General features: G+C 42.2%; 2 protein-coding genes across 3 annotated transcripts in view; both read right to left on the minus strand.

Moving 5' to 3' along the window:
- The window catches only part of lrfn5b (leucine rich repeat and fibronectin type III domain containing 5b), a 30,446-nt gene extending 20,513 nt beyond the window's left edge, over positions 1–9,933 (minus strand). Inside the window, exon 1 of the mRNA XM_012866643.3 lies at positions 8,940–9,933. The gene's annotated coding sequence lies outside the window, so the exon portion shown is untranslated. The remainder of the gene's footprint in view (positions 1–8,939) is intronic.
- A 1,336-nt stretch (positions 9,934–11,269) lies between these two features.
- LOC105929063 (sterile alpha motif domain-containing protein 15) lies at positions 11,270–15,406 on the minus strand. Of its 2 annotated transcripts, XM_021318579.2 has the most exons (4): positions 15,038–15,406; positions 14,797–14,895; positions 12,364–12,547; positions 11,270–12,026 (listed from the first exon to the last, which is right to left on the minus strand). In XM_021318579.2, the coding sequence occupies exons 1-3, from the start codon at positions 15,107–15,109 to the stop codon at positions 12,374–12,376; spliced, it is 345 nt and encodes a 114-aa protein (XP_021174254.2). In that variant the 5' UTR covers positions 15,110–15,406; the 3' UTR covers positions 11,270–12,026; positions 12,364–12,373. The 2 variants fall into 2 exon arrangements, with proteins under 2 accessions (XP_021174254.2, XP_021174253.2); XM_021318578.2 differs by lacking the exon at positions 11,270–12,026 and having other exon boundaries at positions 12,182–12,547.
- Between the last annotated feature and the right edge of the window lie 103 nt (positions 15,407–15,509).

Here is a 15,509-nt window from a genome sequence, read left to right on the forward strand (position 1 = left end):
CTGAGTTTAGAGCTGCGACAAGGGTCCTTATTTTTATTTTATTTTTTTTGTCAAGCAGTGCGTACAGTGTCCAACTAAAATGTTCGTCCTCACCCCCAAACACATAAATTAAATAAAAAATGCATTTGTGGCATGCATTTGTATTTAACCCCGTCTGATCATCTCTTGGTACATTTTCTGAAATTATTTTAAGATGAGTTAAATATATAAATATAAAAACCTATCTGTAGGCCAATTTGACAATGTTATTCCTATGACAATGTTATTCCTTTGACAATGTTATTCCTATCGTGCCGGTCGCGTTCCTGGTCGTAATGTTGCTTTTGATTCACATTATGCTCCGACAAAACTCTGGGGCCTTCACAAGAACAGCTGTTTTTGTGCAGCCGCCACATTAGACACAGGAGGGCTCCATTTTCTGATCAGGGGGCTTCTTGAGACAATTGGCGGTTCTGGGTATGATTTAGGGGAATCAAAGTAAAGGGGCATGTTTTAACATAAAATCCCTATAAGTATATTGAAGTCTGTAGCAGTAACGAGTCAAAATGTCAGACAGTCTAAGCTGCACTGAAGCCAAGCGCAGTATTTACTCCTTTAACATATGTGTGCATATGTATCTGAGAAAAGAAAAAAAAAAAAGGCTTCATCAGCTGAGGTGTAATCAGTGCCAAACACCTCTTCCCCTCGCTGAACGGTCTGGTTGTGCACTGAGGCGAAGAGAACCTGCTATTTCCAGTCTCAAATGGTCCTGAAGACGGGATATTGATTCACTCTGCAGAGGCTAGGCCTTTGTTGCCGCTGAAAAATCTCAGCCGAACGTGAAGGGAACCGTTGCAGTGGTAATCCTTTCTAGATTTTGTTCTGCGGGGACAAAAAAAGGACGGCCCGTCTTCCGTCCGCCTCTAACCGCGGCCCTCGCTGCAGAAGGGGGAAACACGGCGAGGTCCGTCGCCGTCTCCTTGATTTGCATTTAAACATGGCTGCTCTGCTCCACGGAGATCTGCATAACAGGTTGCACTCATCAGGTACACGAACAAATAGGTAGATAATCAATTGACGCTTTCATCAATCACGCACTCGGTCTTTAAATGTCACCCCCGGAAAATCATTATCGTCCAGGTTGCAGATTTCATTACAGCGATGCGACACGGGAGTCCCAGAGATGAACGAGAAAGCAGACGACGTATCGACGCATCGACCGCAAAGTCCCGCTTTTTTTTTTGTCAATCAAACCTGCGTTTAATACCTCTGAGCAGGTGTTTCCACCCTCGGAGAGCGGCGCAGACTGACAGCCCACGCCCACACATGCACGCTGGTGGGTGGATTTGTGCCTAATAGAGGCAGCTAACCACACAGCAACCTCCGGCAACAGAGGCACGCTCGTGTGCTGCAGCAGCGTACTTTAGCAGAGGATATCCATGGCCTCCCTGGGGTGGCGTTTGCCAAGAAAATCCTTATGCAGCACGCCGCATGCCAATCAGCCTGTGAGGTCACGAGGGGGGGATACGCTTTCAGATGGTCTAACTTATGGTGGAGATCATCCGAAAATGCCTCTCGTATCTGTTTCTGGGCTCGAAATCAGAGAGAGCGGCCCCAGTGCGAGGAAGTTAACAGGATGTGCAGACGCAACAGCAAATGGCGACGCGTAACCCGGGTTACTCGGGGAAGGAGCGGCCCGGCGTCCTCCTGCTGCCTGAAGTGAGCGTTGCCGTGTCAAGGAGGTAAACTGATGCTGCGATATGATGGCCAGAACGGTATCGACAGAGCAGTGAAACGGGTCTTCTCTCCGGGCCAAATGGAGCCGCTGCATCCCGTGTAGTGGATCGTATTTTCACTGAGCTGGGAGGTATTCTGCTCTGTCACGTATAAGCGCTGCTGCCAGGGTCCAAACACCCTGACCAAACGGCGACGTTGCACTGCAAAAAACGGATCTAAACATAAGTAACATTTTCTTAAAATGAGTGTATTTGTCCTTGATTTGACCAGATATATAAGACTATCTGCCAATGGAATTAGTATTTTGAGCCCTAATATAGGATAATTAGATATAATGGACGTGAAATAAGATGCTGAAGATGAGCTGTTCCTATTTTGAGTGCAAAAAATCTCATTCCATTGGCAGATCACCTTATTTAGCTGCTCGAGTTAGAGGTAATGTTACTTACTTTTTGTTCCGTTTTTGCAGTGTGCTGTGGACCTCCTAACGTGCGTCTCGTTTTTTTTTATTTTTTTCTTGCCGTGTTTGGTGTAAATGCGCGCGTGTGCTTCGACGCCCCGTTTTCCCTGCAAGGTCTGCCAATGTTAGAGTGCGATAACTCCTGGGTGACAGCCTGGGTGCCATGGCAACACAGAAAACGTCAGTTTCGGGTGCGAAGTAATCAGCAGCTGATTTTTCCGACAGCCTGACAGGATCTACAGCAAAGGTTGTGGTCGAAGGCCGTGACGGACCCACTGCACCATTTATGACACCGCGAGACTGCAGACTCAGCTAATTCTGTATTGGATTTAACGTCTCAATTGCTTTTCCCAGTCTTGCATATAATAAAAACCTAAATGACTTGATGGGAAACCTGATGCAGTTGAAATTATTTTCCAGTGAGAAAGGCTTGTGTGTGTGTGTGAATGTGTGTGTGTGCGTGTGCATGTGTGTGTGTGTGTGTGTGCAATGGGGATAGCATACTAAGCAGAGCCCACTGCATCAATAGAAGTGCTGTTCATTAGAATCTACATTTCCTCCTTGTAATTCCAAGTGTTTTACTCCTCACAGCATCACAAGATATCCCGTGTTAACTTGATCTGCAGGAGATTTCCCAGTCGGAGCGCAGGTCAAAACTCTTTTCTTGTTCTTCATGTTGTGTCTAAGCCGAGCTGGTGACAAAATTTAGACCCATTTAGATCTTAACGTGAATTATAAGTCGGATGTGGATCTCGATTCTTGCCCCATCGCAGCGCACCCTGGTGTAACATGGAATTCACTTACAGGCTGGCGAATGGAGAGTCTCTGAACAACACTTGTGAATAATATCCTTTGTTAGCCTAAAGGCAGAGATGTGATAATTAGCGGGCCTGCCTTTTTTTTTTTTCTTGACGGCCATAACTGCAAATCAGCTAGATTAGATGAAGTACTTTTATTTCATTTTCAGACACTATTATTGGACTAGTGGTTTTTTTGGCAACACCAACCTTGACTTCCAAATCAATTTTTGTGTAGGATTGCTGGAAAAAGTCCTAAAATTATGTCTCATGTGGGACTGTTGTCAGGTTTCGTTTTGCCTTATTATGTCTCTATACCACTGCTGCAGGAAATGGAGGATTTACTGTGGCTACAACCTTCCTTGGTGTGTCATCTATTAGCAGCAAAAGAGATATAATTTCCTCCATAAGCAAAGATTCTAACAAAAGTCTGCTGCTGTTATGGAGGACATAATACAAATAAAACAGTTGCTCTTGTTTGCATACAAGCTATTGTTAGCACTGCGGTACAGCTTCTTGCAACCGGAAGTTAGAAAAGTCTAGAACGAAATTCCCATTAACCATGACTACACAGAATTGTGAAATCTACTGATTGGTCAGGAACAGAGTGGCAATTGCCTACTCTATTGCTAGAACTGGCACAAGGGGCGGAGCACAGCAGAGAACGCGTGCGGTGCTTATTGGATATGCAAATATCGTATGACATCATCTGAACTGTCCCCATTTCCTTCTGGTGAGCATCTACGCACCTTTCAGATGTCAAAAATGGGAAAAGAGATGTGTATCACTTCTCAGAAAAGTATAAAAAAGTGTTGCCCTAGGCTAGCTTCTTAAAATAAATACATTTGAAAATGAGCCTTTAGATGGCACCTTGAAAGCAGCGGATCCACACAATCCTTCAAACATGTAGAAATCCTCTCCCTACTGCCAAGTGACAGCCATATCAGAAGATAACTAATGCAGTGAATGATTGCAGCAGTTTTCAGTATCAGCATAACTGTACGCGCTAATGTATTATTGGCGATAGTTAACACCCAGAACTGAAGATGTTCTAACAACGAATGATATTCTGCCAGGTAAGTCTAAGAAAAGCGAAAACAATATCATCTTATCACTGAAAAGTGCCTGGAAAGCATTGCCTGTTGGAATTCGTTGCATAGAATACATGTACAGCATTTAGCCCAGCGTTGTTTGTGTGAGTATAAGATCTACAATCTGAACTTAACAGAAACTCCTACTCTGTAAATGTATGGGAACAATAATTGAGCTGTAGCAATGTTATAGAGGAAAAAAAGTAAAGAAATTATACGCCGTTTAGACGATCGCACAGCTATCCACTTTAGGAAGTTTGAAAAAGAGCAGTTTAACACTCCCATCAGCTGTTGCTTCAAAGTTTCAGATTTATGATCTGATCTGGCAGATGGTAGCTGGCCTGATGATCACTGTAAGTGTATCTGGCAGTTTTCAGTACAGCTGAAAATGTTGCTGATGATAATTAGCCATCATGGCAAAAGTTTCCCAATAAATTATACACTTTAAAATTAAGTCTATTAAAAGCAAAAAAGCAATCTCCACCTGCCAATGACAAATGCCTGGGAAGTATTTTCTGCTCACAGTTATATAGAATTGCAAGATTTTCAGCCTTGCTCTTGGTTAGACTTGGTGCTATAAGTGTTTTCTTATGAGTGATTCCCTTTTTATAATTTGTCGAAACCCACAAGGGTCCTGTTTGTGTCTTTCATTTTGAGACCAGTGCCTAACCCATCAGAGACTAATCTGACAAATTGCTTCTAAGTCATTGGGCTCCTGCTTTTCATTAAACGCCCAAATGAGACCATAGGATTTCTGTGAAGTAGATGCTTATCGGAATGGAGTCAGACTCATCCTTCTGCTTGAATACTTCAAGGTAAGTAGTCGTTGTTTTGCATATGCCATGCAATTTAAAAGATTAAGTATATTTAGGTTTATTTTTAGCTGCTATGTCCAGGTGGGATCACACCTGGACATAGTGAAAATCATACAGCTGGCAATGTCCACCTGTTCAACGTACAAGCTAGCATTAGCACTGCAGCAAAGCTAAAGTGAGAAATTTGTTATTATTGATGATAATTAGCCACCACGATAAAGGTTTGCTTGACGAAGAATAATAAGCCTCCAGATAAGTCTATGAAAAGAAAAAAATACCAACATATTAATGGCAAATTAACCCAAAAGGCTTTATCCACTGGTATTTGCTACATTGAATACCAGTGGTGGATACTAGGTAGAAAAACAAGCTTTATGCTGGGTTTCATTTGTACTCTATACCATGTGTATTTTCCTATATATTCTTCCCTTTTAATTTGTTTCTAAACTCACAAAGGCCCGATTTGGGTTTTCATTTTAAAAAACCTAACCCTAACCCAACAGCGACTAATCTGACAAATTGCTCTTAAGTTATTGGGCTCTTTTTTTTATTAATTCGCCTTAAACCCCCCCAAATGAAACCGTTGCTGTGAAGTAAATGTCAGTAGATGCCCATCGGAATGCAGTCAGATTAATATTTGAAGTTGAATGCCTCAAGATAAACAGTCGGCGCCATTAAACCGTAGCAGAAGACAGGAGAGCAAATTTCTGGAAAACAGTGATGGAATAATGATATTTCTGTAAAGTTCACCCAGCTGATTATCATATAGATGACTAAAGACAATTTAAAAGAATATACAAAATCACTGCAGTCAGCTTATGTAATTATAATATCAAATTTGGATGCAGCACTATAGTTGATAATATTCTACACTATTTATAGGTTTGATATTGTTTTGTTTATATGTGTGAAAACAAGGGCAGGCAGAAAGAAATTATCCTTGCACCTACTGTTTGTATTTCTCCATGTCAGAGACCTTTGGGAGAACTGTGGATTCTGCCTCACACTAGCAAAATGGTTAATAATAGGTTGCAGCCGTATTCTAAAATGCAAACAAAGGTTGGTCAAAAAGCATGGTGTATTTTTTTTTTTTTTTTTGTCTAACAAAAGTACACTAACAAAAAAAAAAGGCACAGCTGGGTAATGAAGTGTGAATTTCCACTGCAGGATTACACACAAAAGAGCCACAAAATGTTCAGGTTAATGACATTACCAGAAATACATGAAACAGAGCTGATCAGCTGGAGTTAAAAAAAATTAAATAAAATAAAAACATGCTATGGTGAATGAGGAACTTCCGACAGATGTTGACCAGGGGCACCACCAGGGGGTGGCCAGGGGTGGCTATGGCCCCCCTTGCCATGTCCTGGCCACCCCACTGGCCAGTGTAAATTGTAGTAGCATCAGTTTAGCATTTCATTAGGCACAGCCAGCAAGGCAGACGCTCATCTTGACCTTCTGTCACGCTTTTATTTGTATCTGGGAGTATCTACTTTCACCTAGTAACTGCTTTGTCTTCCAATAAATGAAAAAATGTGCACCTTATTCCTAATGTAATTACGCAATAAAAAGGAATTGTTGTTCAACTCAAAATGTTAACTGTGCTGTTATTGGTCTATGCACGTTAGATCATAAGGAACATTAAAAGTTCAGAAAACCATTAAAAACCAAAAGATATTAGTAAGTGTTTACTTAAGTCTTTCTGATAGTTTTCTACATGCAGCTTTACTACAACAGTAGCATAAAATCCTGAAATTACAGCCTTTAGTTTCAGTGCCCCCCCCCAAGAGTTTAAGTAGCTCCATCTGGCCATTCTTATGAAATATTTCTGGAGGCACCACTGATGTTGACATTTCTGATCCTGAAGCTTTCAAAATCAGATACATGGTGTTCAACCGTACATGTCGGAGGCAGGGTCTGACTCTGAGACCCCCCCCCCCAAGACCACAGTGAATTCAGACCACAGTGAATTCAGACATGGAGGGCAAAGTTGAAGCAAATGGAGGCAATGCAATTTTTCTTTAAACTTTAACTTTTATGTTTGTTGATATTTCTAACAAATATGTTCCTATTTGATTGGTGTCTGTGCATATTTGTCATGAAACAATGAAATGCTATATTTCGCAAGTATGACCCGTGAGTGATTTTTGGTTGAAAAGTACCTCTTACGGTCTAAACTGGGTGCTTTAGCTAATGCAACAAAAAAAAAAACTGGTGGGATTTTTTTCTCACCTTCTTTCTTGTGGCGGCTGGAATGATCATGACGTTATGTGTTGGACAGCAGGTGAATACATGTTGGGTCTAACTAGTATGGCTCCAAAAAAAAACATATTTTTCAGCTGAATCAGGGATGTAGCAGTTCTACACGAGATATTCTGAGTTGAAGCAATCAGGGTTATCCTGGCCAGTTCATCACTGAATTCTGGACTGATCTCTGGATTCTGATTTTTGACCAATTCTGATTTTTTTTTTTCATTTCTAAAGGACTACAACACCTAAAATAGAAAACAAATATATGCAGCAAGGTTGTTTTTGCATATATTTATAAGTATATAGTTGTTTTTAATCCAATAGAAAAGAAACTGATACTAAGATGACCCCTTGTCAAGAGAAAACCAATTATGAATTGATTGATTGCGCATCGTTAATCTTTGGGACCTGCCAATCATCCTAATTGAACACATCCACCAGACTAAATGGTTTTGCATGAACTCAACATGATCTGTGACGATCTTTGATGATGGCATTCCAGTGTGCTCTGGCCCTCTTTACAAACTGCTTCCGTGTCCTTTTTTGATTGATTTATATTTTCAACATTTTGAACATTCCTAAAAATCCATGCAGTGGTTTCAAACGATTTTCTGCTGCCATGCATGGAGGCTGCAACTACAGCCCTTTGAAGGAGGAATTTGATTTAAAAAGGAGGAAAACAGAAAATGACATACTCAAAAGAACCCTGAAAAGCAGCCTTACACCTCATGTGATGTCACCACTGGCATATCCTTTGGGGCCCTGTTTTTTTTTTTATAAAGGGTCAATTTAATCTTGATTAAATACCAACAAGAAACAAACAAAAAAAAAAAACAAGACCTGACAACGAAATGTCTTTTCATCCGTGACAAACATTACATCCAAAGAGAGCCGGAGTCGTTTCCCAGAAATGTCTGACGGGTTCCTTTAAAGAAAATCCTTCTTCAGCTCATTTTAAAGCAAGTGTAAATTTGGGTCAGTGAACGCGAGAGGCTGGTGTGCAGAGCAGCCTTTTGCTGAGGAGAGGAGCCACCTATCACATCTCAGCCATCAGTGGAAGGTGTAGCAGCACAGAAAGCACCAACACTAAGCACATTCACAGAGCAGCGAGAGCAAACACAGGCATGAAAATGAGGCGTGGGCTTGTTTTCACTGGGGTAGCAGTTACAATGGGGGCCTCGGGCACTCATGAATAATAGGAGACAGATAACTAACACTCCACAGAGGGCGAGACCCTTATCTGTCAATAATGATCATATTTGTTGCAGGGATGTTTTTTTGTTTGTTTTTTTGTTTGCTGATGCTTTAGTCACCTGGCAACATAGCAGCTCTTCTCAGACTCATCAGTTTTGCTATTTAGAATAACCGGGACTTCATCCCATGTTAATGACACGAGTGCAATTTGCATATCAGCTATAATCACAGGAGACAAGAGCTCCATACCGCTGTATCCTCTGGGCTGCTGCCGGAACACCAACAAAAGAGAAACATTTTCCAGAAGATAAGCTAAGAGAAGGCTGAATAATGGGGACATCACTCTTGGTTTCACCTGTAGGAGAGAGCGGCGGCGGAGGGGGGAAGGAAAAAAAAAAAACATCTCCAAATGCATCCAAGGAGATGCTATAAATACAATCATTATATCTGATGGCATGCCTCGAAGAACGAAGAGGTTTTATTTTGACCTTGCGGTACAATAAGAGTGCTGTCATGAGAATCCCCGTCACATTCAAATGAGAACTATACTTGAAGTCTCGGGAAATAAAACCAGAGTTCAGATAGGCGCAATAAAAAAAAACAAAAACAAATTTACCTTGCAGATGAAACATCCAGCCCAGTCAAAAGGAGGCTCTGGCTGCGATCTTGTTTCCTCCCAGGAGCTCTGTCGGCATACTGAGGGGCGGCTCGCCTAAAATGGGACCGACGGCGCCTCTTGGAGATATTTCAGGTAGCTATCCCAAAAGCATGCGTCTTGGCTCCTATGATATGTGACGGCCTGCAAAACCAGCGATGCCCTTCAAGAAATCCATAGCCGGCAGGATAAAGGGCAATTCCTCCTTCCAGCGCTCCTCTCACACTATAAGAAAAAACACTCAAACGCCTGGCTTTTGCTTCTTCTTCTTCTTTTTTTTTTTTAGAAGGGGTAAAAATGTGTGCGGCGGTGGTGGTGGTGGGGGGGAGCGCAAATTGCGCGGGGGGTCCCGGTGTGGCTTTTTGGTGCGGGATCGCCTCCACTGCGCATCCAGAGGAGGAGAAAACGCCTTTTTGTAGGTAGCGCCGAGGCTGCTTTAATACGCGGCGCAGGGTGGCTGGTGTTGCGCTGAATCCGACCAGATGTTCGTCTCGCTTTCACGGGCTTTTTTTTTTTTTTTTTTTAATTCTCCACTCCAGTCCGCAACGCAGGGCGCAGTTTAATCCAGATTGACAGAGGGCTCGCTGCCGATGCGGGCGGTAAACTCCCCGCTTTGCCCCCGGACCGCCGTCTGCCGCCGACCCGGCTCCATTTGTGGACCAGCAGCGCTGTGCCCGGAATGGTAATCGGTGCGCTCCGAGGCGAGCTGCACAGAGAGCATTTGTGTGCACGGGGCAGATGCAGCAGTAACCCTCGCAGCCTATCTCTCAGGCAGGCATCATCATTTATTCATGTAGAGTGAACTCTGCTGCACGTAAAAAAAAAGAAAAAAAAAAAGAAAAGAAATGCAGCGGATCTATAATCTATGAGACTTTATAAAAAAAAAGGAAATCTGGATAGCTGATCGGATTCACACCTGAGATGAAAGATGAGCCAAGCGGTATTGAAAATCCATCAATTTCTTTTTGCAAGAAAATCTTTGCGGCATTGGCCTGTGCATTTTTGTGTGTGTATGTGTGTCGTTGTTGGAGACATCAAAAATAGCAACCTGTATAGCTAAACATAACCTCATTTATTCAATGGATTTATTTATTTATATATATTTTTTTGGCAAGAAAGTGTTGAGTTGGCTAAAACAGAAAGGCCTGTCTCCCTCAGGGGTCCACTTGGCACTGAATCCATCATTATCTCCTCCACACCAAACCCCCATACCCTTTTTGTGCAACTTTGCAAAGTGTGGCCTGTAAGTGCATATAGGTTGACAATGTAAGGTAGTCGTCTCCAAGCGTTTCTCCATTCCTTGCAAACGCATCATAAACCCCAGACACCTACCCTCCCCTGAAACCAACGTTTATTTCCAGTTGTCCTTGCAAATATCTCGATTTCAGTTCCACTGGATTGCTAATTGTGTGTCAACATCTGTTTTCAACTCTGCCACTGATTCTTGAAGGGGTTTAGGTCTTGACTTTGACTAGGACATTCTGCCACACGATTATGCTTGGATGTAAACTATTCCACTGTAGCTTTAGGGTCACTGCTCTCCTGGTAGGTGAGCATCCAGCCCAGTCTCCAGCGTTTTGCAGCCTCTAACCGGCTTTCTTCCAGAATTGCCCTGTGTTTACCTCCATCCATCTTCCCACCAACGCTGATACCTTTCTCTGTCTTTGAAAGAAAAGCAAACACAGCTGCAAACTGGACGTTTTATGGCTGTCTATTGACTCTCTTTATGTCACTCGTCCACAAAGGACACATTTTTTTTTTAAAGCACATGGCTAATCCCCCCCTGGTCAAATTTTCAACGATGAGGCATGCTGGAGATGACAGTGTCTTCCATTCAAACAAAGCATCGTGAATCAGAAGTAAAAGGTGAAAAGACTTGCGGTATCCATGGTGACATCATAAATATGGCAAAGCACTGATTAGAAAGCAACGACTGCTGGGTGGTGTAGTCCAAGTGTTATGAGCTCACACGTTGCCAATGTCATTTTCAGCTTGTTGATAAGAGTCTCCCAGCAGTAGATGTCCACACCTGACATAGATGGCAGTTCCCATTATGCCAAAAGTCAAAGAGAGAGAGAGAGAGAGGAGGGAGGGAAGTGTGCAGCTGGGGTTGGTAAATTGGGTCGATCAAACAAGACTCTCAATGTCTTTGTTTAGGCTCAGTATATTGGGGGAAATGTTGGCCAAAAAAGTCAAATTTTCAGCTTTTTGTTCTGAGCTAAATTAAAACAAGGACTAGGCAATGATCGTTATAAAATCATGACCATGGACAACCAGTGTTAGGGACAGCTGTCTTCTTCTTGATCTCTGCATCTCCTCCGCTTGGCTGCGTCTCTGATCATTTCTCTTCTTACCTGGTCTGTCCATCTGGGTGGATTATCATGTCTCAGGTTTGCAGCTCTGCTGTCCTCTTTTCATTTTCAGATGCTGGTTTGAGCAGCACTCCATTTGTTGGGATGTTTTATAATCTGAACCCGATTTAAACTTCTCCACAGCGTTGGGCTGTTCACCTCTAGATACTCTTTGTTCCCTGTTGTTCTTTGACAAAGGTCTGGGTCCACCATAACAGTTGTGCGGACTCTTCTCACCAGAAGGGAATCATTTGAATTTATTTAGGGGTATCGGATTAAAAGAAGCTAAGAACTAAAAGATGCATACGTGATTTTGAAAACCAAGTGTTTTTTTCTTCTAATGGACAATTGTGTGTGGATTTGGGTTGGCCCTAACATAAAAGAACCAACCCAACACATTGAAGTCGGTGGTTTTAAAAAACGTGAAACACTTCAAGAGGCTTGAATACTGTTACAAGACTATTTCTTGAGAACAATGCTCTAAGACCACTGCCAGGGCTCCCTGTGTTTGTTGTAATTATCTTAAAAATCGCCCCAAGGATTTGTCGGAATCAATCAACTAATCCAGTTCCATAACATCCACCCGAGATCAATAAGAATAACAGGCGGCGTAGGGATTTCTCCAGAATTGGGATGGCAGGAGTCCTTTGATCAGCTGATTATGTTGCTTTGCATTTGCACCATCTGATGGATGTGTCTATGGGGGGAAAAAAAACAGTACTGCAATCAGTCTTTGTTGTTTCCCTCATTTAGTGAGATCACCCACGAGTCAGTAAATTTCTAGCAGCCTGCTTCTCTTTGAAGCGATTTTAAACACACACTGACAGCCAGCAGAAAACCACACTTGAAAGGTTTTTCTTTTGTTTATCGGACACACCGACAACAACAGTGGCATTTTGCTGCAGGGAAGTGTTAATGTCAGGGCCTGTCTCTGACCTACTGTAAGTGTCTCATCTGTGTCATCGGCAGCTGACAGTTGCTGAAATGACACTGAGATGCTTTTGTGTGCCGTCCCCCCCTTCCTCGCTCTTTACTCGTTGTGATTCACTGATCCAAGTCATACAGGAACCGCTGGAAGGTGAGGGCCTCAGCACGCTCTCCCGTGCGGCTCTTTTTCTCCAGGAACAGGGCCACGGCATCCCGCCGGGGGTCGGCGATGCTGCGACTCCACGGGGTCTCTGTGATCTCCATCAGCTCCCGTACGTGAGCAGAGATGACCTGCGGGACGCACAGCAGGGTTGAGGCCTTTGAGAAGGTGGGATTTACACGGGCTACATCTATTTAATCAGGCAGCCCCTCTGACAAGAGTGGATAAGTCCAGGACACCTCATAACCATTCGTGCATAAGAGGAAGGGAAACAAACATTTTATAGCAATTTACTACATGGACTTTCACAAAGGCATACTTTTCCATTTTTGTTTCACCACAACCACAAGTGTCCATCTGTTTCGTTGGGGTTTTATGTGAATGTGTTATGCAAATAAGTGCCTGATTGTGAAACGGAAAGAGAATGACACAAAGTGTGGTACACTTGTATTCCGCCCCCAGTAGCCTGAAGCCTCTAGGTGTAACTAAAGTCCCTTAAATTATCATTTAAGGGACTTTAGGTGTAACCAAACGCCTTCAGGTGCAGGCACGTAGCATCTCTGCCGACCCCACACATTCTGCACACAAACGGTTTAGACTGCAGAGCGCTATTTAGGAAAAACCAGCCGCCACAGAGGCAGTTTCCTCCCAACAGGCTGTCTTTCTGTTGAGCACTTAGCAGCCAGAGTGCCCAGATTCATATCATTGCACCACTTCAACCATGTCTATCTTTTTTGCAGAAACATGTATGCACATTTACAAGAAAATATTTTCATCTTTTTTTTTTTTTTTTTTTACATTTGTACTAAATGTCTTCATTGAGAGCAAAGCAGTCAAATTCCTTCCTGTATGAAGCAACTTGGTGAACAAATCTGATTCTCAAATTTATATTTATACAAAACATTGACCCAAGGCTCAGGTGGGATAATCAAGACAAAGTTAAGTTGTGCACTTCAAAAATCTGGCCCTCAAGTGTGGGAAGAAAAACAAAAATCATCGTTTAAAGAAAATAATAAGAAGTCCCATTTTCAGTTTGCAGCAAGCTCTTTAGGAGACACAGAAAACACGTCAAGGAAGGAGCTCTGCTCATATGGGACCAAACTGTTACTTCTTGCAAAACGTCCCAGAAAAGGAACATTGCATATAACCCAAAACAGACAATCCTCCATGGGGAAATATCAGGGTCACAGCATCTTGGTGTGGCTATGCTTTTCTTCAGCAGAGTTACCATAATGGCTCCAAAGCAATCCTGGGATAAAACCTGTCACTGCAACACCACAGTCCAGCAGGAAAATGGCCCTAAACATGCCATGGGATGGTTTGGATGAAAGCTTGTTCCTCTGTTAGAATGGCTCAGTCAAAGTCCACACCTCAATCCAATTGGCAGTGGCATGGTTTTACGGCTGACGTTCACAGATGCTCTCCATCCAATCTGACTAAGCTTGAGCTGTTTTTAAAAAAAGAACAAGCAAAAACTTCAGTCTCTATAAAACTGGTAGAGACACACCTTGCCGCCTTTTAGCTGTAGTTGCCATATAAGTTGGTTTCTAAAAGGGTTGACTCGTGAGATTAATAAAGCTGCACGCCACACTTTTCAGATTTGCATTTCTATTTTATGTATTTATTTATATATTTTTGCATACTTTCCTTCCACTTTAGAGTTATGCACTACTTTGTGGTAGTGTAAAGCAAAAACCCCAGTAAAAAAAAACAACACATTGACAGTTGAGGTAAGTGGTGTGAAAAAATGTGGAACAAATCCAGGAGATATGAATACCTATGAAAGGTGCAGCATTTTTTAAACCATCACACTATATATATATATATATATATATATATATATATATATATATATATATATATATATATATATATATATATATATACACAGTTGGTGCACATGCTATGAACATCTTTACAGAATTTTGCTGTCTTCTCATTATTGGCTCTCATATCCCAACAGCTTATGCTTAAGACTCTTCTAAGTAGAGATGGAAGCGTATGCATTGTTGCAAGAAATGTTTGGTTACAGCCCACAGCTTTAATTGGATGCCGCATCGTGGAAAGAAAATAGTTGAGCAGGATGTGCGACACTGCCAGGGCGACACTAAGACACTTGGAAATGGCTGTCAGAGCACTCAGAGGAGACTTGTAGTAATTGTTTGTACAGATTAGACTAAAGTAACATATTAAGGGATGTGGGACTCACTGATGTTTCAGCACTGACTAATAAAGGGCAGCACGTGCACTTAGCAGCGCCGTCATTAATATTATATTAATGCAACTCTGCCTGTTGCAATTTACCTGATGGTGCAGTATAATTGCTAAGATAAGCTTTTGCATTGACACAAATATTGGATGATTTTCTGCCTCTTCATACCTGCATGTCTTTAAAATGTGTGATTCCAAGTTTTGGCAAGGTGTTACAGTCTACGTAAATGAGCTTCCTTCCTGTGATGAAGTTCTCAGTGAAACAAGCCTGCAACAGAAAGAAGACGCCAGAGACTTAAACGGTGTTAGTACTTTTTGAACAAGTTGATTTATGTCAAAGGAAGGGAGCTGAACTCGATTAGCATTGCCTTGGAGTGAATTTATTTGGTTTTAGTTCACTTTTCACCTACTTTGTATTGCGGAAATCCTAAAGACTCGATCCATCTTGCAACATCTTGGCTATCCCACTGCAGGAAGTCCATTTTGCCTTCCAAAATGTTGCTATGGAAACGTCTTGTTACGTAAGCGTTAAGAGCGTTAAGAAAGTGACTTTTTGTGTCCACACAATGAAAACACCACTTTATCACGAAAAATAAATTCAGAGATTTTGAACGTTGTAATTAAGTAAAACAAAACTCTAAATCGCATTTTGACAGAGAATATAAACAAACAAGTCCCAAAAATCTTGATTTTTCCTTTAAAAAGCCAATCAGAGCCTTCCTACTTCGCAGCTTTAAATTCCGTGGAGCGTGATTGGTTGTGAACGATTTATGTCCCGCCCAAATCTAGAGGAAACAGCGAACGGGCGCGCAGCACCGTTTTCACAGATCAACTAACCATCTGCGCCTCTCTTTGCTGCCTGTAATCCGGGTAAATGTGTTG

This window comes from Fundulus heteroclitus, unplaced genomic scaffold (assembly GCF_011125445.2).
Source record: "Fundulus heteroclitus isolate FHET01 unplaced genomic scaffold, MU-UCD_Fhet_4.1 scaffold_76, whole genome shotgun sequence".
Lineage (NCBI taxonomy): Eukaryota > Metazoa > Chordata > Actinopteri > Cyprinodontiformes > Fundulidae > Fundulus > Fundulus heteroclitus.

Excerpts from the sequence above, each read along its gene's own strand:
- LOC105929063 (XM_021318579.2), bottom strand. The coding sequence starts at position 15,109 with ATGGACTTCCTGCAGTGGGATAGCCAAGATGTTGCAAGATGGATCGAG. Across the intron at positions 14,896-15,037 it reads TAGGATTTCCGCAATACAAA|GCTTGTTTCACTGAGAACTT; the intron begins GTAGGTGAAAAG and ends TTTCTGTTGCAG. Across the intron at positions 12,548-14,796 it reads CACATTTTAAAGACATGCAG|GTCATCTCTGCTCACGTACG; the intron begins GTATGAAGAGGC and ends TGCGTCCCGCAG.